Source organism: Camellia sinensis, chromosome 6 (assembly GCF_055761805.1).
Source record: "Camellia sinensis isolate YWXY chromosome 6, ASM5576180v1, whole genome shotgun sequence".
NCBI classification, from domain to species: Eukaryota; Viridiplantae; Streptophyta; class Magnoliopsida; order Ericales; family Theaceae; genus Camellia; species Camellia sinensis.
Genome location: NC_138966.1, coordinates 197037284 through 197060946, shown reverse-complemented (window position 1 = coordinate 197060946; position 23663 = coordinate 197037284). Strand labels below are relative to the sequence as shown.

The window sequence follows — 23663 nt, the reverse complement described above, 5'->3', positions numbered from 1 at the left end:
TTCCTCTTGAGCACAAGAGAGTTCACTCTCCAGCTTAGATATTTTCTCCAAGCAATGCTCACACCGATGTGGCATTTTAGGCGTGTGACGTTCACGTTCATGTGCTGAAGATCCCGAAGGTGAATCATCAGACAGTACAAACAGGACTTGGTTAGGAAATGCTTCTGCCATGGTTCAATCAGCCTGGCGGAGCCCCCCTGTTGTGTGATCATACCTTTCCGCCAAGGCACGGTACGCTCGGTAGAACTCCTCAACTAGTTTCATGAGCTTGGGCCTTTTTTTGTAGTACTTCATGCCCTTCTTGCAAAGGAATCTGCATCTTCTTCAATGAGCTTGATCATTGCTTTGACTTTGGCATCCATATCTGTTCGGAAAACCACATGTGGAAGAGTTAATATTGTGGCCTTAAAAAAAAGCTTTAAAATAGGCCATCAAATATTTGCGACACTTCAAATACGATTTCAAACAGGCTGAAATGCATTTATTATTATTAAAATAGGGGAAGCATTGGGACCAATTATGTCTGGAACTTTTATGACTGTTAAAAACTGAAGACAGATGGATCAAATGACCATTAGATCAATTTTCTTAGAACGCACTGAGGTGATCTACGTACTCTATCATTAATGAATGCAAAGCGTCATATGAAAAAACATACAAACTAGTAGGAAATGATATGAAATACAAGAAGAAACTTACTAGACTTCTTGGAAGAAGAGTGTCATTCATGCTGATTTCACCTTTGTAACAAGGTAGTAATAATAGTATAGAAAGTAGGAAAGATAACATTCGAGGACATTTTAATGCTAACCCATAAACCAAACAACCACTAATTGTCATGGACCAAGGCCAGAATAATTTATCAAAAGAAAATCAAGAATTCCATATAGGTTGCAAAACCTTAGGTGGGAACCTATAGCATGGAAGCCATACCGAAAAACTTGAAAAATAGAAAAAGCAGCGAATAAGACTTCAACTTGACACTAGCATTGTCAGCTCTTTCTCAGCTTGAAAATGAGATACATCCCAATCTAGGAATAAATGGAAACTAAGAATTGAGGAAGGAAGCACTATCACGAATCATATTTGCATGGGAAAAAGGTTAAAATTTGAAATCAAAACAGTAATCCCAATGCCTTGGTTTAAACTGCATTATGAGTTACTCCGCATAAACATGTTTCTAAAACTCGATTCTTGGTTTGAACCACATAATCGTGGTTCTAGAAGAGAAATATCACCTCCAAGTATGCAACTTAGGTATTACCTTCTAGGTCAAGGAACCCTAACAAAGTTCACTCACACTTAAGATCACGAGATTCAATTGCAAACCTACATCGTATATTACTTGTATGCTAATAGAGTTTAATCAACTCTACTCAAAGTTGAGTAGTTGGCACAATGGTATCCTTACTTGCTAGGGCTATTTTGATTCAATAAATGCAACCCCACGAATCAAATTTTTTCTTGGAAAAATTATCAATAAGTCCTATTTTGCTCTCAAGATTACTATTGAGTCCTATCAAATTTTATTTTGGACAAATAAGTCCTATTTTTTATAAAATGTTGCCCAAAAGTTCAATTCTCCATAATGGTGAATTTTATCCCAATTTTACCTTTCTCATTTAATATGAACAACAATTTTATAAACAATTTTAGTTACTTAAAATTATATATTTTAATTGTACAAATTATGAATATTATATTAACCAAAAATCATAAACAACATTTGGATTGGAAAAACTATAGCATCAAATTTCATCATTTTCTAAAATCCTCCGAAAGTCTTAACTTCAACATATGTTTCTGAACTAACTCCCTCTCCATTGCTGGATGAAGTTCAACCCAAAGCGAATGTCAAAAAGTGTTAGCCGTTATTTATGTACTAAATTATTATTTAACACAACAAAAATGGTTCCATATCTAATGGAAAGAATGGAAATCCAAATAATAACTATCAAGAAATTCCATACTTGGGCTTTCTTTTTCTATATATATATTTTTTTTGGCAAGTCCCATCCCTTTTTTTTTTTTGGCTCACAAGGGTGTCCGCGGCTTCTCCCCAACTAATCCCCCAAGTACATGTAGTCCTCTCGTCCCACATATATCAGTAATTACCGGACCAAAGACCTAGGAGTAAGTTCCCTAACTTGATAATATGAAGGTCTGCCTCTGCTTTCTACTATCTTATAATTTCATGATTCTTTAAAATAATAAACAACATAAAGAAAAGAAAAGGACAAACACAGAAATATCAATTGCAAGCAAAAGACATCAATCCTTAAAACCAGAAACCAACAAAAATTAAGTGACAAAACAAACACCTTTAAGATTTTCCTGAAGCCATTTTGAATTCTTTGGGCTATTGTGACTGTCCCACCACCAAGAATACGAGGGCCTGGACTTAGAATGCAGCATTGTCGCCATGACTCCAACAATGAACAAAAATAGGACTGGTTCAAAAGAGGAGGAAAATGTGAATCAGCTCCAACTTCAATGGCCTCCAAATCAGAGAAACACTGGTTCAAAAGAGGAGGAAAATGTGAATCGGATCTTAATCACCTAACCAATCTTAATCTGTAAGCACAGAGGATGAAGAAATATCAACATTTTGTGGTATTTTATAAATTTACAATAAGGTAAAAAAAAATGAGCAACAATATCACAAGTATTTGGAGTGCATACCTTGATCTCCTCAATCCCAAAACAATACAGCATGAAAACTACCTAATCAACAATACCCACAACAAGGATCAATACAAATGTTGAAAGGATTTAACAGGAAGACACCCAGTAAAATAAAACAAAAACCAAATCCAAACACACTCTCTCTCTCTCTCTCTGTATCTAACTAGCATTTTATTCGCCAAGTTGGTACTGTAATGCATGTATTAATACATAAATAAAAAAAATAATGGCGGCCAAATTAGGAACATTATCGTTTCCATAATCCCATTTAATTAAATCATAACTGCAATTTTTTTTTACCATAAATAAATATAGGTAACTATATAATGTATACATAAGGGGGTGTTTGGGAAGTTTGGTTTTTGGTTTTTTATTGTTTTTTTTTCACTAAAAAACAAATTGATTACAAAACCAAAAAAAAACAATCTAAACAAAATATCACATCAAACCTCATAATCATTTCACTTTTTATCTCGCAAACATCACATCCAACCACAAAAAACCCAACTATCTTCCCAAACACAAAAAAAAAAATTTCCAATAATATCCTACAATTAAAAAAACCTATAAAAAAAACTCACTTCCCAAACACTCACATAGTATATATTTATTTTTTTATTTTAATTTGTTTAATTGACAATTGAGATAAAATAATAATAATAATAATAATAATAATAATAATAATAATAATAATAATAATAATAATAATAGAATCCATTATGTTTGGCAATTGTTAAAAAAGTCATTCATTTTCTAAATATTTTTGTATTTTGTTAAAAAAATATATTTGTATTAAAAAATTTATTTTTTAAGTCCTCGTAATTTAGAAGGACATAATTTTTTGTTTATAATATTTAAAACCAAAAATGATAAAAAATTAAGGGAGAATTATTTATAAGTCCCTTTTCGGACACTTATGGTAGGCTAAGTCCTATGTAATTTCTTATAGAGTCTCAAGTCCTATTTAGATAGGAATGTATTCCACATGATCCTACATAAACGTAGCGTGACGTGACACTTACATAAATGTAACGTAACGTGACACCTATATAAACGTATCGTAACGTGACACCTACATAAACGTAACGTAACATGTCACGTTACGTTTCGCAAACTTAATGAGTTTTTATTTTTTTAAATTGAATGTGAAAATGTTGTTGGTTTATGTTGGTGTCACGTTACGTTTCATATAAATATGATCTATGGTAACATTCAATTTCCTATATAACGTAAAGTAACATGACACCTACATAAACATAACGTGACACCTATGATCTATGACAACTAGGGATGGCAATTTAAACCCGGTCCGACGGGGACCCGATCCCCCGACCCCGAAATAAGTGGTTTTTCCCCGAAAAATATTCCCACGGGGACGAGGATGGTATTAAAAAATCACTCCCCAATCAATTTCGAGCCGGGGACGGGGATAGGCTCGTCAGCCCTGGCCCCGGCCCCGCCCCGGAATTTCCCCGATTCATCCTCGCCTCGATGATTAGTTGTATTATTAAATATTAGTTGTATTATATTTTGTATTATATTTTCCCCGATTATATTTTGTATTATATAAATATTAGTTGTACTTTTGTTCTCAACTCTCTCAGATGATCTCATTTCCTCTCATTTCCTCTGTGTCTCTCTCTCTCACCGACCGTGGCCCTCATCTCTCTCTCCCTCAAATCTCAGACTCAGTCTCATCTCTCTCCCTCCCTCTCCTCTCCCTCTCCCTCTCCTCTCCCTCTCCCTCTCCCTCTCCATCTCCATCTCCCTCCGTCCGTGAAGCGTTCCATCGTCAGATCCCTCCGTTCGTGAAGGCTTCACGGTGAAGCCTTCACGGTGAAGCCCTCCATCCATCAGATCGTGAAGCTTTCCGTCAGATCATGAACCCTCTCCCTTTCCCCCCGTCCGTGAAGCCCTCCGTCCGTCAGATTGTGATTCATGAAGAAGAAGAACAGATCTGAAGAAGAAGAATAGATCTGATTGTTGTGTGTATATATATATCTATGATTTTTGATGATTGTTATATATATATAATTTTTTTTATGATTGTTATATATATATATATATATCTATGACATATATTTTTTTTTTTTGATCTTCTTAATGTTGCTTTTTGAGTTCACTGAGATGTTGAGATTTGTTGATGTTGTTTTTTAGCGGGGATTTCCGGGGTCGGGGAAACCCGATCCCCGTTAGGGGGCGGGGGTGGAGGTGGGGGGTGGGGGTGGGTTCCCCATCGGGGACGGGGAGGGGGGGAAGTTCTGCCATCAGGGATCAGGGACGGGGAGGGTGATCCCCGGCCCCGCCCCGCCCCGTTGCCATTCCTAATGATAACATTAGGAAATTGAATGTTGTCATAGATCATAGGTGTCACGTTACGTTTATATAGGTGTCACGTTACGTTACGTTACGTTACGTTACGTTTATGTAGATATGATCTATGGTAACATTCAATTTCCTAAGTGTCACGTTATGTTTATGTAGGTGTCACGTTACGTTTATGTAGATGTCATGTTACGTTACGTTTATGTAGATATGATCTATGGTAACTTGCAATTTCAAATTGTAAGTTACCATAGATCATAGGTGTCACGTTACGTTTATGTAGGTGTCACGTTACGTTTATGTAGGTGTCACATTACGTTATGTTTATATAGATATAATCTATGGTAACATTCAATTTTCTATATATGGTTTTACTATTATTTATGATATTAACAACTAATATTGAGGGTAAATGTGTCAACAAATTTCCTCCAGGACTTATGAGAACATAAGTTTTTTAGTAGGACGATATGTAGCATAAGTCTTCCTAATAGGACTTATAAATAATTTTTCCAAAAATTAAACAACTCTACTCGAAAATAGACTGGCTCGTTTTGGCCCCCCTCTTCCCCTTCCTACCACCCTTTTTTTTTTCTTTTTTCTTTTTTCTCAATGAAATAGTGGCAAGAGGGAGAGAGAGAGAGAGAGAAAGAGAGAAGGATGATGGTGAACAACACAGAACAAAACAACACACACACACACACACACACACACTACAAGAAATTGCACTTTGGCAACTACTTTTGGCGACGATGTCAATTTTTCGTAGCGAAAAGTATATTTTTTGCGACACAGTGATGAATTTCGTTGGTAAAAGTATACCTTTACCGACACAATTTACTATCGTTGCTAAAAAAGCATAACATTCTTTAAGCACAAAAATTATTTGTTGGCACCAAAATTTCAAAAGTTTTAGCTACAAGGCTTATTTTTTACCAACACAATGAGCGTTGCTATTAGTGTATTTACTTTTGGTGACGACAAGTTGGCGTGGGCAAAGAGTTAAACATTTAGCGACGATAACACTATTCGTCGGTAAAAGTTTTACTAGTGAAACAGGTGATTTATTGATTTGTGTTTTTATTATAACTTTTGAAAGAGTTTTAAATATTCTAGTTATTGAATTGTAAAATTAAAGTGATCATTGAATTAGATCACAAAATGAACCCATCAAGGCTAAACATACTCTTAAGTTGACATGGCTAATTTGAGTTAATTTAAACTTTTCTAAAAAATGTGGTTAGATTATCAATTTCAATATGTTTGATTTTATTTTCATAAACTTAGTTTAATTTTTTTTCTACTAAAAAACTAAAAAAAAATTAATTTTCTTTTTATTATTTTTATATAATTTCATCTTTTATGTCATACACTACAATAAAATTGATTTTTAACGAAACCGCATGGGCGACCTACAAGACACTGATTGTGGGACAGAGGGAGAAGAAAGGCAGTGAATTGGTTGGAAGGGGAAAGGGTTCTTCAAACCGTTGTTCTTCAAAGTTCTACTATCAATTGAATCGGTGGAGATTGAGAGGCAAACACGGTAGTCCCGAAGCCCTTTGGAGGTAGATTTTTCTGTTTCTAGCCAAACTCTGTTCAGATTTTTCTATCACCATTTGTTCTATTTCATGTATATGTTTAGTGATTTGGGGACTTTAATTGAAAAATAAAAATAAAAATTTTGAGAAGTTAAGTTTTAAATTGAGAATTTTGGGTTTTTATTTGGGGGGTTTTGATTGAAAAATTAAGGTTTCGTTGTCATTGCCAATTTTTCAGGTAATTTTGATTTTTACTTCTAATGGTTCCTATTTTACTTTCACCATTCTCTCTTTATTCAAGATTTGTGCTAGGTTTTTGCTGGAAAGAAAATTCGTATGAGGTGATTCTCTTCCTTGTCTTTGTGTGACGTTTGCATATGTTTGTATGTATCTAAATATTAACATATACCAAAATCGTGACTCTCCATATCAAGATGATTTGTGTTATGTGTACGATGATTACTTCTCTGTTTCTCTTTGTTGTTTTTGGCTGGGTATGTTTGTGAATCTATGTTTTCTTAGGTATCTCTATGTATCTCTATTTTATTTCTACTGTCTAGCAGAGAAGAAAACTATATATATGTTATTTATGCCTCCTAGGTGCTTGATAAAATGCCACTAAGAATGGCTGGCTCTTCCTATGCTTTTATATTGTTTTCTTGTGGGTGTTATTTTAATACATATCTATCTATATCTCTATAGTATTATTACAAGTGAACACCTCACTTAATTTCTATGAATTCCTTTCTCTCCTTGCGTCGAGTGTCAATTTCTCTATGCAAAAGGGAAAAAATACGAGGTCTATGAATTGGTGGGGTTTAGAGCTATGAATTGTACCTTTTTTTAGTGCTTTTTGTGTGTGGTCTAGGGGTAGTTGACCTGTGGGAGTGGAATTAATGGGCCATTTAGACTTAAGATGTGATAGCATCAATTGTTCATGTATGGCTGGCTTCAGCTCTGTTTTGTTTCTCCTTGAGTAACATGGACTTCTTTATTTCATAAATAGCAAAAAACAAAATGAATAGTTATTAAATTAGATGCCATTATCTGAATGACTCATAATTTTGAAATGGAAAGATGAAAACATTATTAAAAAATCTAAATAGTTGTACATAACTGATAATGTTTCTACCTTCATTTTCTATGCTAGTGAAATGGGCCATTTGGCCTCCACAGGATACTCACTATCAATGGGCGGGTGCAATCCTCTGGATCTTGTGTATAGATATATATATAAAGAAAATGGCTATATTTGAAGCTTATCATGTTATATATGAGAAATCACCAAGGAGATGAAAAGTTTGGTGAAATAAAAATGTGAATAAATCACAAAATATAATGCTTATTCAGCAAACATAAGCTTGATATGTTCTGTTTTGTGGATTTGCAGAGTTCTTGCCCAAGTTGCATACTTTGGTTCTCACTAACAATCAACTAACGAATTTGGTTGAGATTGATCCTCTTGCATCACTCCCTAAGCTGCAGTTTCTTAGTCTTCTTGATAATAATATCACAAAGAAGCCAAATTACCATTTATATGTCATCCATAAGCTGAAATCATTGCGCTTGCTAGACTGTCAGTATGTTGTTGTCATTTACTTGTTAGTTTTGATTAACTTTCTTAGGCATGTTAAGGCTTAATTTTTTGAAACCAAGCCTCTGTTTGTTATGTGACATGATTAACTTTCAACTGTAACAATGTTCCTATTCTTGAATTTTGCAAATGAGAAATTGTTATCCTTCTGCCTTTTCAAAAAGCATTGGGTTGAAGGTTTGGAGCCTAACCTTAGGGGGGGGAGAAAGGAGAAAAAGTGAAAGCAGGTGCAGAAGTTTTGCATATCATGTTATTTTTTGGTTAAATGCTCCTTGACTTCAGTGGCTTCTATTAAAAATACACATCGATAGGAATATGCTAATATCTAATTTGTTGTATATGAATTTAAGTCTAAAATTTTTCTTTTTTCTCCCTTATAGAAATGTTATTAACTACAAACTAATTACTTTGTATTTTCTAATATTTATTGGAATTTTTCTTCTAAAAGATTTGGATTTACATGCTGTTTTACCTAACTGATACTAAATTGACATGCTGTTTTGGAGTGTGGCCTTGAGGTTGGTGATATTGTTGTCTATTGCTGTGGATTGGCCTCGAGTTCTCTGGGCTTATAAGGAGGCTGCCCCGTTGCTGGGTGGGCTCTGAGTTATCACTTTTAGTTGCTGCTAAATGGAGCAAGGATCATGACATGGCAGCAGGTTCAATATTGCATTAGGAATAGGAGCTGAGCTATGCATATGTCAGTTTGTTTAATTAGATGTATTCTTCATATGGAAGCAGTGTTCACTGGAATCTGTGTCAATGGCTGAGGGTGGTCTGGGCATGGTTGCTGCTGTGATGGTCTCTGGTGTGCTATGTTGTTGGTAAGTTTGCTACTGTTTTTTGGGTGTTTTAATTCTTGGCTGCTCAGCTATGCTCAGGTAGTGGTCTGTTTGTGCTACTCTATTATACTTTTTATGTCATAAATTCCTCAAAACTCTCGTCAAAATACACCCTTGACATAACTAGAGTATCTTGTGAAATTCATATTTTATTTGTTCCTCAATATTTACTCTAGACACATCCCATTTTATTGGTACTTCACTTCAGCACTTCCCCGCTCGTTGCTTGCTTCATATCCTCTCTTTTTGGTAAGTCTAGAAACTGATATAAAAAGCTCTTTCTTGCCTTGCCAGGCATCTCATTCTCGTGTATATGCTAGTTGTTCAGTCACAGTGTGATGAGATATGCTTGCTGCTTGGATTGGATGTCTACGTTTTTCAGATTCTTCTCTATTGTCATGGTTAACAACTCTGGAGTGCAGTGTAGTGGGTATTATATCTTACTAGAAAAGTGGTCCCGAGAAATGTTTTTTCTTTTGAGCTCAGTAAAGTACTGATGGTCATTTCGCCTGCTAATCATATTACATGTTTTATAAGCATAAGAACTTATTTAAAAATCTTTAATGTTAAATGCTTCTCTGAGTTGGTTTTTGTTTGCATAAATAGCTAGCGAGGCTTTTCTTTTTCTTAAACTATTCATGTTTTAGTGTAATAATAGTTTGCAGATCTTTTGATGTAGTGACATTTAGTTAAAATTCTATACAGCATACATGTTGCTTAGAATTTGGATCTCTTTGAAATTGTCCAACTTGAGTTAAAGTACATTTCCCCCTTTCTAACTTGATGTAACATATTTGTTGCAGATTGGGGTTTTTCTTGATAGGAGGGTTTTGTTCTACATTCTTCCAATTTTCTCATTTGTTTTACTTTACTCCAATCTTCCACATAAGGTACTGCTTATGAAACTTGAAATTCAATTTACTTAAGGTCAACTTTTTGCACAAATTCTATCATAGTTGTCAGTGCTGCAGTAGATCCGCTTTATTATTAGTTTTGTTCCATTGTTTATCAGCGGCAATTGCAGCTAGCAGAATGTACATCTCTTTTCTTTTGTTTAATTAATACCTCAATTAATTTATAGGAATACAGAGTTATTTTTATCTTCTTGTAGTTGTTTTAAATGATATATTGAAGAGTAGTTTTATATTTGACCAATAGAGGACTTTGCTTTCTAAAAGCATGTTAGACTTTCAATTTACTATTTGGGCGCATAGCACTAAGTGTTGCTTTCTTAAAACTGGGCTCTTAAAACTGTTTTCTGTGGTTATAATTACTTATTTTTTATACTTAGATATGATAATGGGCTTTTAATGAAGCAAAGAGACATATTTCACTGGTAACTATGTTACCTTCCTAGATGGTGTTGTATGATGCTCTTAATTATGCAATGTGTGAGGCTTATCAGTAGGATGTTACAATAATATGGTAACCCGGATTAATAAATTTTTCAAGCTAAAGATACTACTATTACCCCCAACATTTTGCAAGCTTACTAGTCATCCTGGTCTTAAGCTCTGTAGTTAGTATCTTCAACCCTAAGCAACTGTTTCGGGTCAGTGTTGTCCTGAATCAATTAGTAAATTACCCATGGCTCCTATTTTGCTTCCAGTGGAAACATTTTCCAGATAATATGATGATTTGCTAGGATAATAAGAAGCCTGAATACATGTATACACCATGCGGCTGTGATACAATATGTACGCATTAACAGGGAAATTTTAAATAAAAAAAACATGGACATGGGAAAAAATAAATAGATATCAAAATAATAATAAGGAAAATGATATACAAGTTCACTTTTTAGATGCACTTTCTAGACTCAGTAATGTGTCAAGCAGATGATTGGTTGATAATTAGAGAATATTTAAATATCAACTAATCATCTTCTTGACACGTCACTCCTCATATTTATTTTAAAAACCTCTATTTTAAAACAAATTGGAAGTTTTAAGCTTTTGGATTCTCAAATTTAAAAAGCTAAAGGAAGAGGGATTAATATGTTTAAATTTACATTATTTTTATATTTATTTTAAAAAGCTCTATTCCAAAACAAATTGGAAGTTTTAGGCGTTTGAATTCCTAAAATTAAAAAAGCCCCTTGCTAGTGGGTGGCACACCACCAAAATGATCTTCCGGTATGACTAGATAAATTACATGTGTCACGTCTAAGGGAGATGTGTGCCGCCAATGTTTGAAGTGTGTTTGGTTTTAAAAGATTTGAAAAATGATAGGATGTGTGTCCAGCATTGGTGGGTGGTTGTTTCTCATAACCCCCATTGTCAAGGTCTCAGAACTTGGTAGAGGAGAAAGAGAGAAAATTAGTTTTGCATTAATCTCTTAATCAATTACAAGACCGAATGTTTCTTAAGTAGAGAGATGCACTAAACACATTAGGAAAGAACAAAATAGGAAACTCTTAAAAGGAAATTCTAATGCTCTAATGCTAAATATACAATACGTTCACAGTGTTGGGGCATGTCCAAAGAGTGTTGGTGTCTAACACGTACCACCATACGCACAGGGCACCTTTTTAAAAGCATTTGTGCTTCCTAGTTGGTATGTTTATGCTAATTCTTTGGTTGTGGTATTGCCCCGAAGTTCGTTATTGAGTATTGCCCCTAAACTTGTATTGTTTAACATGATTGCGTGTGGGGGCATTATGATATCTGGATATGAAACTTTGACCCAAAGTTTGCTTTATGGTGGTGGTTGTTTTCTATTCCCTCACATGTGTGTGGCCCCCTTCTTTTTGGATGCATGTTCTAGTTTGATTCTTTCTTGTTATACGAGTTTGATGTATTTAATGGGATGGGTTGCTCTTTTCACCCCATTTGGTGAATAGAATTACTAATGAACAATTTAGATGTTGAGTTTCAACTCCCTGAATGTTTGTTTAACAGGTTTATTATGGCGAATGTTTCTGAGTTTACAACAATCCAAATATCACCGTGCACTTCAATACAAAGACTCTGGATATTGTTAGCAATACGACAGGGCAAATGTCTGGCATTTTGGTTAGAAAAGTTGACACTAGGGACGAGTCTGTGCTTGAGGCAAAAGGCTTATTCTATGGGATAGGTCATTCACCAAATAGCCAATTTTTGGAAGGCCAAATTGAACTTGACAGCTAAGGTTATGTATTGGTGGAGGGTACTGCAAAAACTTCTATTGAAGGTGTATTTGCTGCCGGAGATGTACAGGTAACTATGTCAAATGTTACTTGATTATTTCCTGCTTCTGTTTGTTATTTTATGGAACTCTCCAGGTTCATTACATGCCCCAAAATGTGCTGCTTTGGCATTTCAAAATGGATTAATTACTCATTTGGGAAATGAAACTCCATCAGTAAGGTGTAGGACAGATTAGGTTTGGCTGCTGCAGGACACTTTCACCAAATGCATATATATCTGGTGGAAGAGATGTATACAATTTTAGTGCAATCCTAGTGCACAAATATTTCCATGATACTGTATTTCCTTTCTTAGATGAACAGTTATGGAATGAGTGAAGTATACATGGAGGACTCAATATGTTAAAAGAGTCTTAGAGAAAATAACTTTGATAACTATTCGTGCTTTGAAGGATCAATTTATGCCGAGTCATATTGCTGAATCTGCACTAACATTAACGGGGTATGTTTAGATTTATCTAAGACACGCTAAGAAATTCAGGAGTGTTTGAGGATAAATATAGAAGATTTAAGGGGTTTATGGGATAAAATTTTCTGTTTTGTATATTTTTGGGCTTCATCGGCCCCCTCTTTCAAGGAGACTTCCTTATTTTTTATTGTTAGATATTGGAAAGCTGTGTGTGATATGTAATCTTTCAGTTTTTTATCTTGCTTTTAGCTTGTGCTGGTGGACTTCTTGGCCACTTGTTCTCTGTTGAACTTCCTTTAATACATTCTCTTTGTTATTGATTAAAAGGTAATTATTTCTAATTTAGTATTAAAAGAAGTATTACAGAGAACAAATGGGCAAGATAGATTTATTTATGTTTTATTAAATTTTAGTAGTTAAGGGTAATTTGGTTAATTTTAAATTATGAACTGTTAGGGAATGGGCCCAACATGTATATGATGATCTTACAGATTTGTATTAGTCATTGAACTTGTAATTTTTTGAGACTTGTATTTCAGTTTCCCGGTCTTCATATAGGATCATGAAAGGAGGCAAGCCATAACTGCAGCAGGTTTAGGATGCATTGCTGCTTTATCAGTTGAGAGATATCTTGCGAGCAATAATCTCCTTGTTGAATTTCACCAGGTATTTTTAATCCTGATTGCATTCCATTTCATCTGTTCAACTTCCCTCTTCAATCTATATCTGTGATTAATTTTGTGGTGGATTCTTGTGAGGTTAAAAGAGAATTGGGGTAGTATGTGGTGCGTTGTGTGAAAACTTAGACAAGACCAATGTGCGTAATGATGGATCCAGCAGTTGAGGCTGTTAGATGGTTCCAACTGCCCTGGTCCTTGAACTAGTCAAGTTTGGTGGTTGCATAACTCTGAAAACTATTGAAACCCTTTTTATTCTCTCTTTCTACCTACTTTATTTTTTTTGAAGTATTTGAAGACAGTTGGAACCTCTAGTTAGATTGATGACCCATTTAACATGTTCATGGTTTCGCTTGACCAGGTGGTGTTTTTCACCCCTTATACAAAGCTTTATTGAGGGGCTAAATCTCTCCTTTTTGTTTTATCACTTTACAAAAACACAGCTCCCAGAACCTTACTATCATACCCGTTATTATAGGTAAAAGAATCTGCAAGATTACATCAAGTAATGCAGACGATTCTCACTATAGGATATGCATTGAACCAAGGCACTGCTTGAGGTATTATTCTGTGAGATTGAAGTATGTTATGATCTGTAATATTTTGTTTGGTGGAAAGCTTTTGGCATTGATGTCCTCATTTGTATTTCAGGATCTGCCATAGGATTCAAATTGGACAGCCTACTTAAGTTGTCTGATGCTCGTGCAAGGAACAATAAAATGACATTGATGCATTAGCGACCTCAGGAACTTGATTTATGCCCAGGAGTAGGCATACAATGTTTTCTGTAAAAGAGAAAAATTTAGAAATATGCTTGAAAGGAAAAATGCTGACTCTTCTTTTTGTAAAGGAATTGTTGGATCTTCATAGATGTACATAATTCTAGTTTCATGACAAAACTAGTGTATGTTTGTTGGCAGTGATGCTGAGATATAAAATAAAGGGGATTTGCCAATACTGAAATTTTAATCTTAGTGGAAAATTCAGCAGTAAATTTGGTTTGATTTTCTTTTGTTAAAATCTGCAAGTTCTTGCTTAGTTAAGTATACCGACACATTTATCTTGCAGGGAAGAAGTGCAGATTCATTGTCTCAGTATTTTGGGGATCCAGCCAGGTGCCCTTTTGAACAAGGTTTGGTTTTATTTTCCACATTTGTGTACTTAATTTTCTGTTGCTGTCAAGTAAGGAAGTTCACTACATTTCTTTTCTATTTGATCTGCCACATTGATTATGTTAGAGATGTATCTGTATGTAGGTTAGATTAGATGATGGAAGTGAAAATGCTTACATTTCAAGGTAGCCCTCAACATGATCCTGCTCACATTATAGTAACATAATGTAAATAACGAAAGGATTTTTAAAGTGACCATAGTGTATAGCAGAACAGCCAATAGTAGACACAGAAGAGAGTTAGAAGAGAGGAAGTATCACCAGCCTCAATAAATCTCCATGTTTTTTGTCCTCTGCTTCAATGGCTCTGTCCAATATACCTCCAACTGTGTGACTGGTAATGCAGAAACAGCAGATTATAGCATTTAGTATGTCTAAAACTGTACTCTATGATTGTTAATCTACAAGGACAATACAGTAAGATTAATTTCCAAATGTGTGATGTATATTCATGGAATTTGAAGAGACCGTGTTCAGTGAATAAAGTAAGATTACAGTATCATGATTGTCAAGTTATATTTGCAATTTCAAACTAAACTGGGAAAAAAATTACAGATAAAAACCTTTTATCTTCATCAAATGGCTCGCTAAGGTGCATTAAGGACTGTTTTATACATACAATTTACAACTAAGGAACACAGACTGAGTAGGGAAAGAGTTCGGCTCTGCTTCATGAATGTAAGTTACAGAAGTATGCTAAAGAACCAACAAACCTTTCAGCTGTAATAAAATTGGATATGATCTATTAATTACAAATCTTTAAATGCAGGTTTTGGAGTTGGGGATGAATTTTCGTACTGCAGATGATATGAGTGCAATACTTGCTGGAAGAGAATGGGTTGCGGAATGTGGGTGAAGTTGCACCTGTCAGGCATGCATCTTGAAGGGAAGGTAACAACTAGTATATTCTTATTTTTGGACTAGACTGTGTATGCATGCTATATTTTGTCATTTGTATTATATGTTCATAGCCTATAATGAATTTGAATATTATATGAACGTTGAAAACTGTAAAGGTTGAATATTATTGGATTGTTATTTGTGATTTTATTGGGTATAGAAAAGTCTTAATGGTCAAAGAGCCAAAATTCTCTATTTCTGAGTCTTTTTTCTAGTAGAATTAGGAGAAATCTAGTATGCTGTAGATACATATGTAATCTTTCTATCCTATAAATTAAAGCTGACATTGTGAAATTGTATTTGTGTAGTTTTGGTTAACACTTGCAAAAGAGTAGTTGTACATATATTCAAATGCTTTCAAATGCAATGCACTCATCTCAACTTCTAAGTGAAAGACAATGGACTATTTCAGTATCTGTTGAATGCCCAAATTCTCTATTTCTCTTCAAGATGACATCAATTGTTGCCCGGACATAAGTTCTTACCTTGCATCATGAATGACAGATATGTCATATTCCACCACTGAGACTTGTTTAAGGAAGGAAAATTTTGGCCAGATAGCCGAAGGTATGTTTCATATATTTTTTTCCTTGGTTCATGAAAAAAAGAAAAAGAAAGTGTCATGTCTACCTATTTGTTCCAGTACATGCTTCAAGTTTGCTAATTCTATCTAGTTGCACTGACAGTTAAGCTTGTTATGGATGAAAAGGTGAAGAGGTCAAAGGGGTATGCTTCTATTCAGTACACTAGTCAAGACGATGCCCTGCTAGCTCTAGAAAGCATGGATCATAAGGTAATAGGCGTATATTTGGTTGACATATTTCCACAATAATGCTAACTTTATCATCATATAATAAAATACTAATTTATGGTCTTGCTTCTGTAGACTAACACATTGTTTTCAAATAAAATTTGCTTATTGATGGTTAGGGATGGCTTTAAAATGGGAATGTTACCGCAATAAAGGTTCTTTCACCTGAATCAAAACAGGGAGTGAAGGAGTTCTTGACAGAGATTAGAGTGATTTTAGATATAGAGCACAAAATTTAGTCAAGCTCTATGGCTGTTGCGTGGATGAAGATCATAGAATTCTGGTCTACAACTACCTTGAGAATAACAGCCTTGCGCAAACACTTATTGGTAATTTAATCTATCCGTTCTTAGTTTGGTACTCTTACACTTGTTGGATTGGCATAAAAACACAAATTTGGCACCTCAATTTACGAACTTTAGCTTTAAAGCATCATCATCATTATCATGACCTTGGCTTTCAGGTGGAAGTTACAGTAGCATCCAGTTTAGTTGGCGAACACGAACTAGAATTTGCGTTGGGATTGCACGGGGACTTGCCATTCTTCATGAGGAAGTGCGACCACATATCGTTCATCGAGATATCAAAACTAGCAATATTCTCCTCGACAAAGACTTGACACCCAAAATTTCAGATTTTGGTCTACCAAAACTTATCCCAGCCAACATGACTCATGTCAGTACCCGTGTGGCAGGAACGATGTAAGTTCTAACAATAATGCATCATTTTTTTAATCCATCTAATCATAAGAGTTCATTTTCATTACGTTCTTAGAGAAATTACTAAAAACATACATTGCATTTGTACTCGAGATAGTGACTTGCACAAGATGGGTTATTGGTTTGATATCAAATAATCCCCAGTCATGCACATGTTGTCTACAAAGAAATGGCAACTTAATCAGTCGTCTTTAAATCATGCTACTTTTTTGTTGTTGAATTGTCTACATAGTAGATAGTTATTTTTTGTTGATTTTGTTGATGAAGGAGATTCATTGGTGGAATCTTTTGGGTAGAATTATGGATGGCAATTAAATCCGTACGTAATGGAAACCCACCCTGCCTCGCTATTATTAGAGAGGATTTCCCCAAATTCCCCCCCTCCCCCCCCCCAATGATTAACTGTTTTTCTTCTCTCATTTTTCAGAGCACTAGTGGCTGATGGTTGTTGCTTGTTGGTCTGCTGTCGGTGTGCTGCTGCTGTTGCCGCCGGTGTGCTGTTGTAGAATTTTGCTGGGCTGCTGCTGCTGCAATGTTGCTGTGAAGCAGGCTGCTACTAGATGCTGGTCTGCTACAAATTTGGGTGGTTGTTAGTTTCATGTTTTCATTTTGTTATCTGCTGTTTTTACTATGGGTTCACAATTTGGATGTATTTGAGTATTTTAGTGAGTTTATCCTTTCAGGTTTTATACACCCGCTTCCAAAAGCATATTTTTCAACAGTATTTTTTTTGTCTACACATCAACTTTAGGTGATTTAATATCAATGTTATTAGTTTGTAATAGTAGTACCTGAGGGATGCCTCTTGTAAATATGTAAATCTTATAAAAAAATATAAATGATTTTCAATTTTTTTTGCCGCTACAAAAATTATTGTTGTCAAAAAGTAAAGCTTTCTCGACAAACAACTTGTCGGTAAATGTGTAGCCAAAAGTTTATTTTTGTCCACTCATATTGTGTTGCTAAAAGTGTATTTTTTGCTAAAAAAGTATAGCTTTATCGGCAACCAAATCGTTGGCAAATGGCAACATTTACCGACGTAAATGTGCCCTAAAAGTTTATTTTTGCCTACTCATATTGTGCTGGTAGAAATGTATTTTTTGCCAAAACTAATTTGTCATTGCCAAAAGTAAAGTTTTAGCGACAAACAAATCGTTGGCAAATGGCAACATTTACCGACGTCAATGTGTCGCCAAAAGTTTACTTTTGCAGACGCATATGTTGTTGCTAAAAGTATATTTTTTGCCCATGCAAATTTGTGTCGCGAAAAGTGTCACAATCATCATATTTGAATGACTTTTACCGACGCAAGGTAAATTGCCGACGATGGATGAAGGCTTTTATCGACGACTGTGTTCGTCGCTAAAGGCATTACTTTTACCAATGCAATAATAATTTCGTCGGCAAAAACTTTTGCCGACTCACTTTTGCCTACGGGTTGCCAACGTAGCCTTGTGTGTCAGCAAAACTCTTTGCTAACGAATTTTTCCTTTTAGCAACATATTTTATTGCGTTGCGAAAAATGTAATTTCTTGTAGTGAGAGAAGAAGAGATGGGAGAACACCACACAGAAGAGATGGGAGAACACCATTATTAAACAACACCAAAAAAAAAAAAAAACCACTAAGCCAGACCCAACAGCAAATGCACCATTGTTAAACAACACAAAAAAAAAAAAAAAAAAAACATGTAATCGTCGTACCTCAAATAACACTCATCGTAGAACAATCAACCATCGCGAATCAGACATTGGAAAAGGGAGGCAACAAAGGATCTGGGTTTTGATTTGAGCGAAATAGAGATCGCAATTGGAGCGAGAAAGGTCTTTCAAGCACTCTCTGAAGGCGTAGACTGTGGTGTTGCCGGAGCCATTTATTGCGCCGCCGTAGTGTTGGGCAGAGACGAGGGGGGTCACGGCGAGCAAGAGAGAGAGAAACAGAACAGAGATAGAGAAGAGGAGAGAGAACACTTCCAGAAGAGAGCAGAACAGAAGTAGAATAGAGAGGGAAGGAGAGAGCTCTTACAAAACTTGCAAATTAAAAAAAGGGATATTAATATTTATTTATTTATTTATTTTTGTTTAAATAAAAACTAATCAATGGAAAAAAAAAAATAATTTTTAAAAACTATAAAATTATAAAACTTAAATTAGAAACTTAGAGCTCTTACAAAACTTGCAAATTAAAAATCCATTTTCCTAATATAAAATATAGAAATGGAGAAAACCAACTAATAAATAAGAATAATACCATAAATTAGTATATCAATTAATATATTAATGGATAATGTGGTATAATTTTAAAATTTTTAAATATTTTTAATTTATATAATAGATGGGGTTATAATTTTAAAATAATAATATATCGTTATATGTTCATATATTAATTATTATATTAATTAATACATATAGCACCATTATAAATAAATCAGCACCTCACGGTAATAAGTCATATTTTAATTGACAATAACATTTTCTTTTGGAATTGTGGTTTACAATTGTAGTTGTCAATCCTATTTCTAGTCCTGCCACAAATTTTTAGTTCAACTTTTTTTTGAATTCCTCAAGTCAGATTTGCAGTCCAAACTTGTTTGTTTAAACTTGATTCGAATATAATAAATTCAAGTAAGACTAAACCCAAATTACCCACAAATTCAATCTTTAAAATAATAATAATAAAAAAACTAGATTGGTTATATAATTTGTTAAAATTAAACTCTAAAATTATTAATAAGATCAAAACAAAATTATTTTTATAATGAAAGAGAGATGAGAATCGAGGTATCAATGCACTATTCCAATAATCTTTGTCATTTATGAGAAAGAAAATAAAATGTTAGAATTTTGTATTGTATTACTCGGGTGTATAATAATTAGTGATATAATCTAACGATTTTGATAATTTTAACATCATTTAATGACTCATAATATATATTTAATTATATATATAATGTAATTCAGATTTTAAGTCGTTCAAATTGCTCGGTTTTTTTTAGTCAAAGTCAAAAGGCTAAAAAGCCAACAACTCATACTAAAAAGTCAAAGATTCATTTTTTTCTCTATTTTTTACACATTTTTCGTAAAAAGCCAAAAAATCATCCCAAATATACTAGTTTTTTTTAGTTCATTTTTAGCCAAATAGCTAAAAAGTTACTAAGAGGTTGTTTGGGATGTCCTAAAAAAATGCACTTTTTGTCTTTTTGGACTAAAAAATTGAGGAAAAAAATATGGATGTTTGGGTTAATTTTTTAACTTTTTATGTAAAAATGTGTAATAAAAAATTATAAAAATTGATTTGTAGGGAAAAATTAGGATTGAGAGTTGTGCAGCCGTAATTGTTAAGTTTTGGTGAATAGTGTTAACTTTTTAACTTTTTAAGTAATTTTTTGACTTTTTAACTTTTTTGTAATATACCAAACTTAACCTAAATTAACATGTTTCCAAACGGGACCTAAAAAAAAAAGAAATAATATTAAAAGGAAATAATGAAAACAAAAAAAAGGGATACCTCCTCCAACACCACCATCACCAACAAAAAAAGAAAGAAATAATGTTAAAAAGGAATAGTTGAGCATGGGGAGGAAAATTTTTTTTTGAGAAGTAGGGAGGGAATTTTAAATTGAGTGAAATTTATTTATTTGTTTATTTATTTTTTTCTGAGTTTTATTTCCCGCATATATGTATGTATATATATAGGGGAGTGGAGGGGAGGGGCAGCCATTGAAACCTTTGATAAGGCCACCACCAATACCTCCTCCAACACCACCTATACCACCACCACCTATACCACCACCTCCTCCAATAGCACCACCACTACCTACACCGCCACCGACACCCCCGCCAGTACCTATACCACCACCAACGGCCTCCTCCAACACCACCACTACCACCTATGCCCCACCAACACCCCCACTGCCACCGCCAATACCTCCTCCAACACCACCACCACCACCTATACCACCACCAACGCCTCCTCCAACACCACCACTACCACCTACGCCCCCACCAATACCCCCACCACCGCCACCACCAATACCTCCTCCAACACCACCACCACCACCAACAGCTCCCCCTATTCCACCACCACAACCAATACCCCCGCCACCACCTATACCACCACCAACACCTTCCCCTATTCCACCACCACCACCACCACCGCCAATACCCCGCCAACACCACTACCACCACCTATGCCGAGGGGAGGGGAGGGGAGGGGAGGGAGGGAGGGAGGGAGGGAGGGAGGCGAGGGGAGGGAGCGGTCTCGCTTTTCTTCTCTTCTCGCTATTTCTTTTCTTTGAAAGAGACAGGGCAAAGCTTTCTCATTCTCCTCCTCTGCCGCACAACCAATCGTCTTCATCTTCCGAAACCCATGTTTTCCAATCAAAGCTTCCTAACATTCCCATCTCCAACCACCTACCTCCACATTTACTGCTTCCAAAACCTCTCTTAATTCCTAGACAGACCCTGTCTCATCATCGATTCCACCGGTAAATCCTATTCTTTCTCCGAAACCCACCTCATTTCCCAGAAAGTCACTGCCGGATTCGTCTTCGGTGCTTTGATGATCACCCGTTGAAGCAGCTTCCTTGAACACCCGTTGAAGCAGCTTCCTTGAACCTTTCATCTCTCCACATCACTCTCATTCTCCTCCTCCGCCGCACAACCAATCGTCTTCATCTTCCGAAACCCATGTTTTCCAATCAAAGCTTCCTAACATTCCCATCTCCAGCCACCTACCTCCACATTTACTGCTTCCAAAACCTCTCTTAATTCCTAGACAGACCCTGTCTCATCATTGATTCCACCGGTAAATCCTATTCTTTCTCTGAAACCCACCTCATTTCCCAGAAAGTCACTGCCGGATTCGTCTTCGCATTCATATCACCCGTTGAAGCAGCTTCCTTGAACCTTTCATCTCCCGTTGAAGCAGCTTCCTTGAGCCTTTCATCTCTCCACATCACTCTTAGCGAGGGGAGGGGAGGGTGGGCCGGAAGGGGGGAGGGAGGGAGTGAGGGGAGAGGAGTGACGTGAGTGAGGGGAGGGGAGTGACGTGAGGGGGGGGTTGGGGGGGCGGGGGGGGGCTGGGGCGGGGGGTTGGGGGGGGGCGGGGGGGCGGGGGGGGGGGTTGGGTTTTGGGTTTGAGTGATGAACATGAAGTTACAAAAGAGGGTAAGCTTTACAATTTTGATTCTCATTAAATTTTTAAATTTTTATCTTTCTTTCTTTTAAATTTTTAAATTTTTATCTTTCTTTCTTTTAAATTTTTATCTTTCTTTCTGTTTGAGAAGATTTTATCTTTCTTTCTTTTAAATTTTTTTTTCCTCCAATGGTTTGCAGCTTCAAGATTATGTGGAATATATGGTTCTGCTGCACGTGTGATTCTCGTGCCATCTATACGGGACGCAAATCATGACTTTGTTTTCCCTCAGGTAATTTTATTGCTAAATTAATTTATATAGTATCTCTATTTTCCCAGTTAGTTAACAAAAAATTGAGATCATAATTAAGTGTTAATTTCTAGATTAATGTTGTTGGCTTTGATTCTGCAGCCTGCTTTTGATATTCAGCAAGCCGATCTCAAACATCAGGTATGCATGATTCTACTAGACTAGGGGAAGCCCACCTGTGAACTGGTTGCTAGATCCAGATCATTTTTCAGTTTGCAGTCTCGCAAGTCACAATTGTAAAGAAATTACATTGTCTTACCAGATAACCAGTCTTACAAATCCGGGGATTTTCAGTGCAAATGAGGTAATCACTAATTGCCTTTATTCTTAAATTATGATTGTTCGTACTTGTAGACATTAATTTCATGTTTGTGTGTGCTCCTCCGAATTCTTCAAAATGCATTGATGAGATGAAATTTTTTTGCGTTATATCAATCTCATGATTGTTCGTATTTAGTTTTTTTATTGTTGTGTTGTTTTTCTTTGATTTCATTCGGAGTTCATATCCTCAAAAAACATGTGCAAAGTGAAGCTAAAATTCCTTTATTATGTTGTTTAGCTTTAAGTTTGTGTGTTCATTTGCCTGGTGTGCAGATGAAGAAGCGAAAGCTTAAGGTTGGGGAGAAGAGGAAAATGCATGAAGTGGAGAAAGCCAAAGACGAGCAGATTTCAAAGAAGCGGCAGAGAGAAGAACGGCGTGGAAGGTACCGTGAGCAAGACAAACTAAATAAGAGAATCCAGAAAAATGCCAGGGACTAAATGTTCCAATTTGCAGATTCCCTTTCCCAGTTTTGTTTTTATAGGGGGACACAAAGGGGTCAATGGTGTAATGGATAGACTCAGAGGTGTTGAGGTTGCAATAATAACTGACCTTAATTATCTGGGATACAAGAAGAGTTGGTTTGGTTTGGTAACATTTGTGTAAAAACTATTCAAGAAATTAATTTTGGGAAATTCATTTGCCTCAGTGATTTTTTTAAAATTATTTATTTGTGTTAAGTCTGGAACTTTAAAAAATCTATTAAAGTTTAACATTTTAGGATTATGACTTTTAGGCTTTTTTGAACCCAAAAACAGCTTAGGAAATGCCTAAAACTAGATATTTTTTTACTTCTTTTCTGGGTTTTCTTATTTTTCTCTGAAGTTGAGAGAAGGGCAGTTGAGGTAAAAGCAAAAGCTTATTGATATATATGAGATGTTGACTTATCTGATCATTAAGGCCTCCTTTGGGAATCTTCTTTTTTAGTTAAAAAGTCAAAAAGTTACTAAATTAGTCAAAAAGTTAATAATTCATATTAAAAAGTCAAAGGTTCTTTTTTTTCTTTATTTTTTATACATCTTTTCATAAAAAGTT

At 35.3% G+C, this 23663-nt stretch overlaps 2 protein-coding genes across 28 annotated transcripts; both read left to right on the top strand.

Moving 5' to 3' along the window:
* The first annotated feature begins 6379 nt into the window (after window positions 1-6379).
* On the top strand, window positions 6380-17734 carry LOC145792183 (organelle RRM domain-containing protein 1, chloroplastic-like). 27 transcript variants are annotated; one of them, XR_014331497.1, is made up of 17 exons: window positions 6380-6578; window positions 6853-8804; window positions 8887-8969; window positions 9282-9417; window positions 9791-9877; window positions 11888-12187; window positions 13145-13252; window positions 13742-13823; window positions 13915-14030; window positions 14332-14395; window positions 14990-15112; window positions 15204-15325; window positions 15839-15901; window positions 16021-16127; window positions 16265-16474; window positions 16609-16846; window positions 17292-17734. XR_014331497.1 is itself a non-coding variant. In XM_082872896.1 (13 exons), the coding sequence occupies exons 9-11, from the start codon at window positions 15841-15843 to the stop codon at window positions 16382-16384; spliced, it is 228 nt and encodes a 75-aa protein (XP_082729022.1). In that variant the 5' UTR covers window positions 6386-8969; window positions 9791-9877; window positions 11888-12187; window positions 13145-13252; window positions 13742-13823; window positions 13915-14395; window positions 14990-15112; window positions 15204-15325; window positions 15839-15840; the 3' UTR covers window positions 16385-16474; window positions 16609-16846; window positions 17292-17734. The 27 variants fall into 27 exon arrangements, 3 of the variants coding, with proteins under 3 accessions (XP_082729022.1, XP_082729021.1, XP_082729020.1); XR_014331493.1 differs by having other exon boundaries at window positions 13126-13252; XR_014331489.1 differs by lacking the exon at window positions 9282-9417.
* A 456-nt stretch (window positions 17735-18190) lies between these two features.
* On the top strand, window positions 18191-23276 carry LOC145793974 (uncharacterized). Its single transcript, XM_082876893.1, has 6 exons — window positions 18191-18218; window positions 21918-22031; window positions 22200-22291; window positions 22412-22450; window positions 22572-22613; window positions 22904-23276. Exons 1-6 carry the CDS (start codon window positions 18191-18193, stop codon window positions 23066-23068), a joined length of 480 nt encoding a protein of 159 aa, XP_082733019.1. The 3' UTR covers window positions 23069-23276.
* Window positions 23277-23663: the final 387 nt, after the last annotated feature.

Bases quoted from the DNA above. Each gene is read 5' to 3' on its own strand.
- LOC145792183 (XM_082872894.1), top strand. From the start codon at position 15,832: ATGACAGATATGTCATATTCCACCACTGAGACTTGTTTAAGGAAGGAA. The intron at 15,902-16,020 runs GTATGTTTCATA...TTGCACTGACAG, and splicing joins TTTTGGCCAGATAGCCGAAG to TTAAGCTTGTTATGGATGAA. The intron at 16,128-16,324 runs GTAATAGGCGTA...GAATCAAAACAG, and splicing joins TAGAAAGCATGGATCATAAG to GGAGTGAAGGAGTTCTTGAC.
- LOC145793974 (XM_082876893.1), top strand. From the start codon at position 18,191: ATGGATGAAGGCTTTTATCGACGACTGT. The intron at 22,292-22,411 runs GTAATTTTATTG...TTGATTCTGCAG, and splicing joins ATGACTTTGTTTTCCCTCAG to CCTGCTTTTGATATTCAGCA. The intron at 22,614-22,903 runs GTAATCACTAAT...CCTGGTGTGCAG, and splicing joins GGATTTTCAGTGCAAATGAG to ATGAAGAAGCGAAAGCTTAA.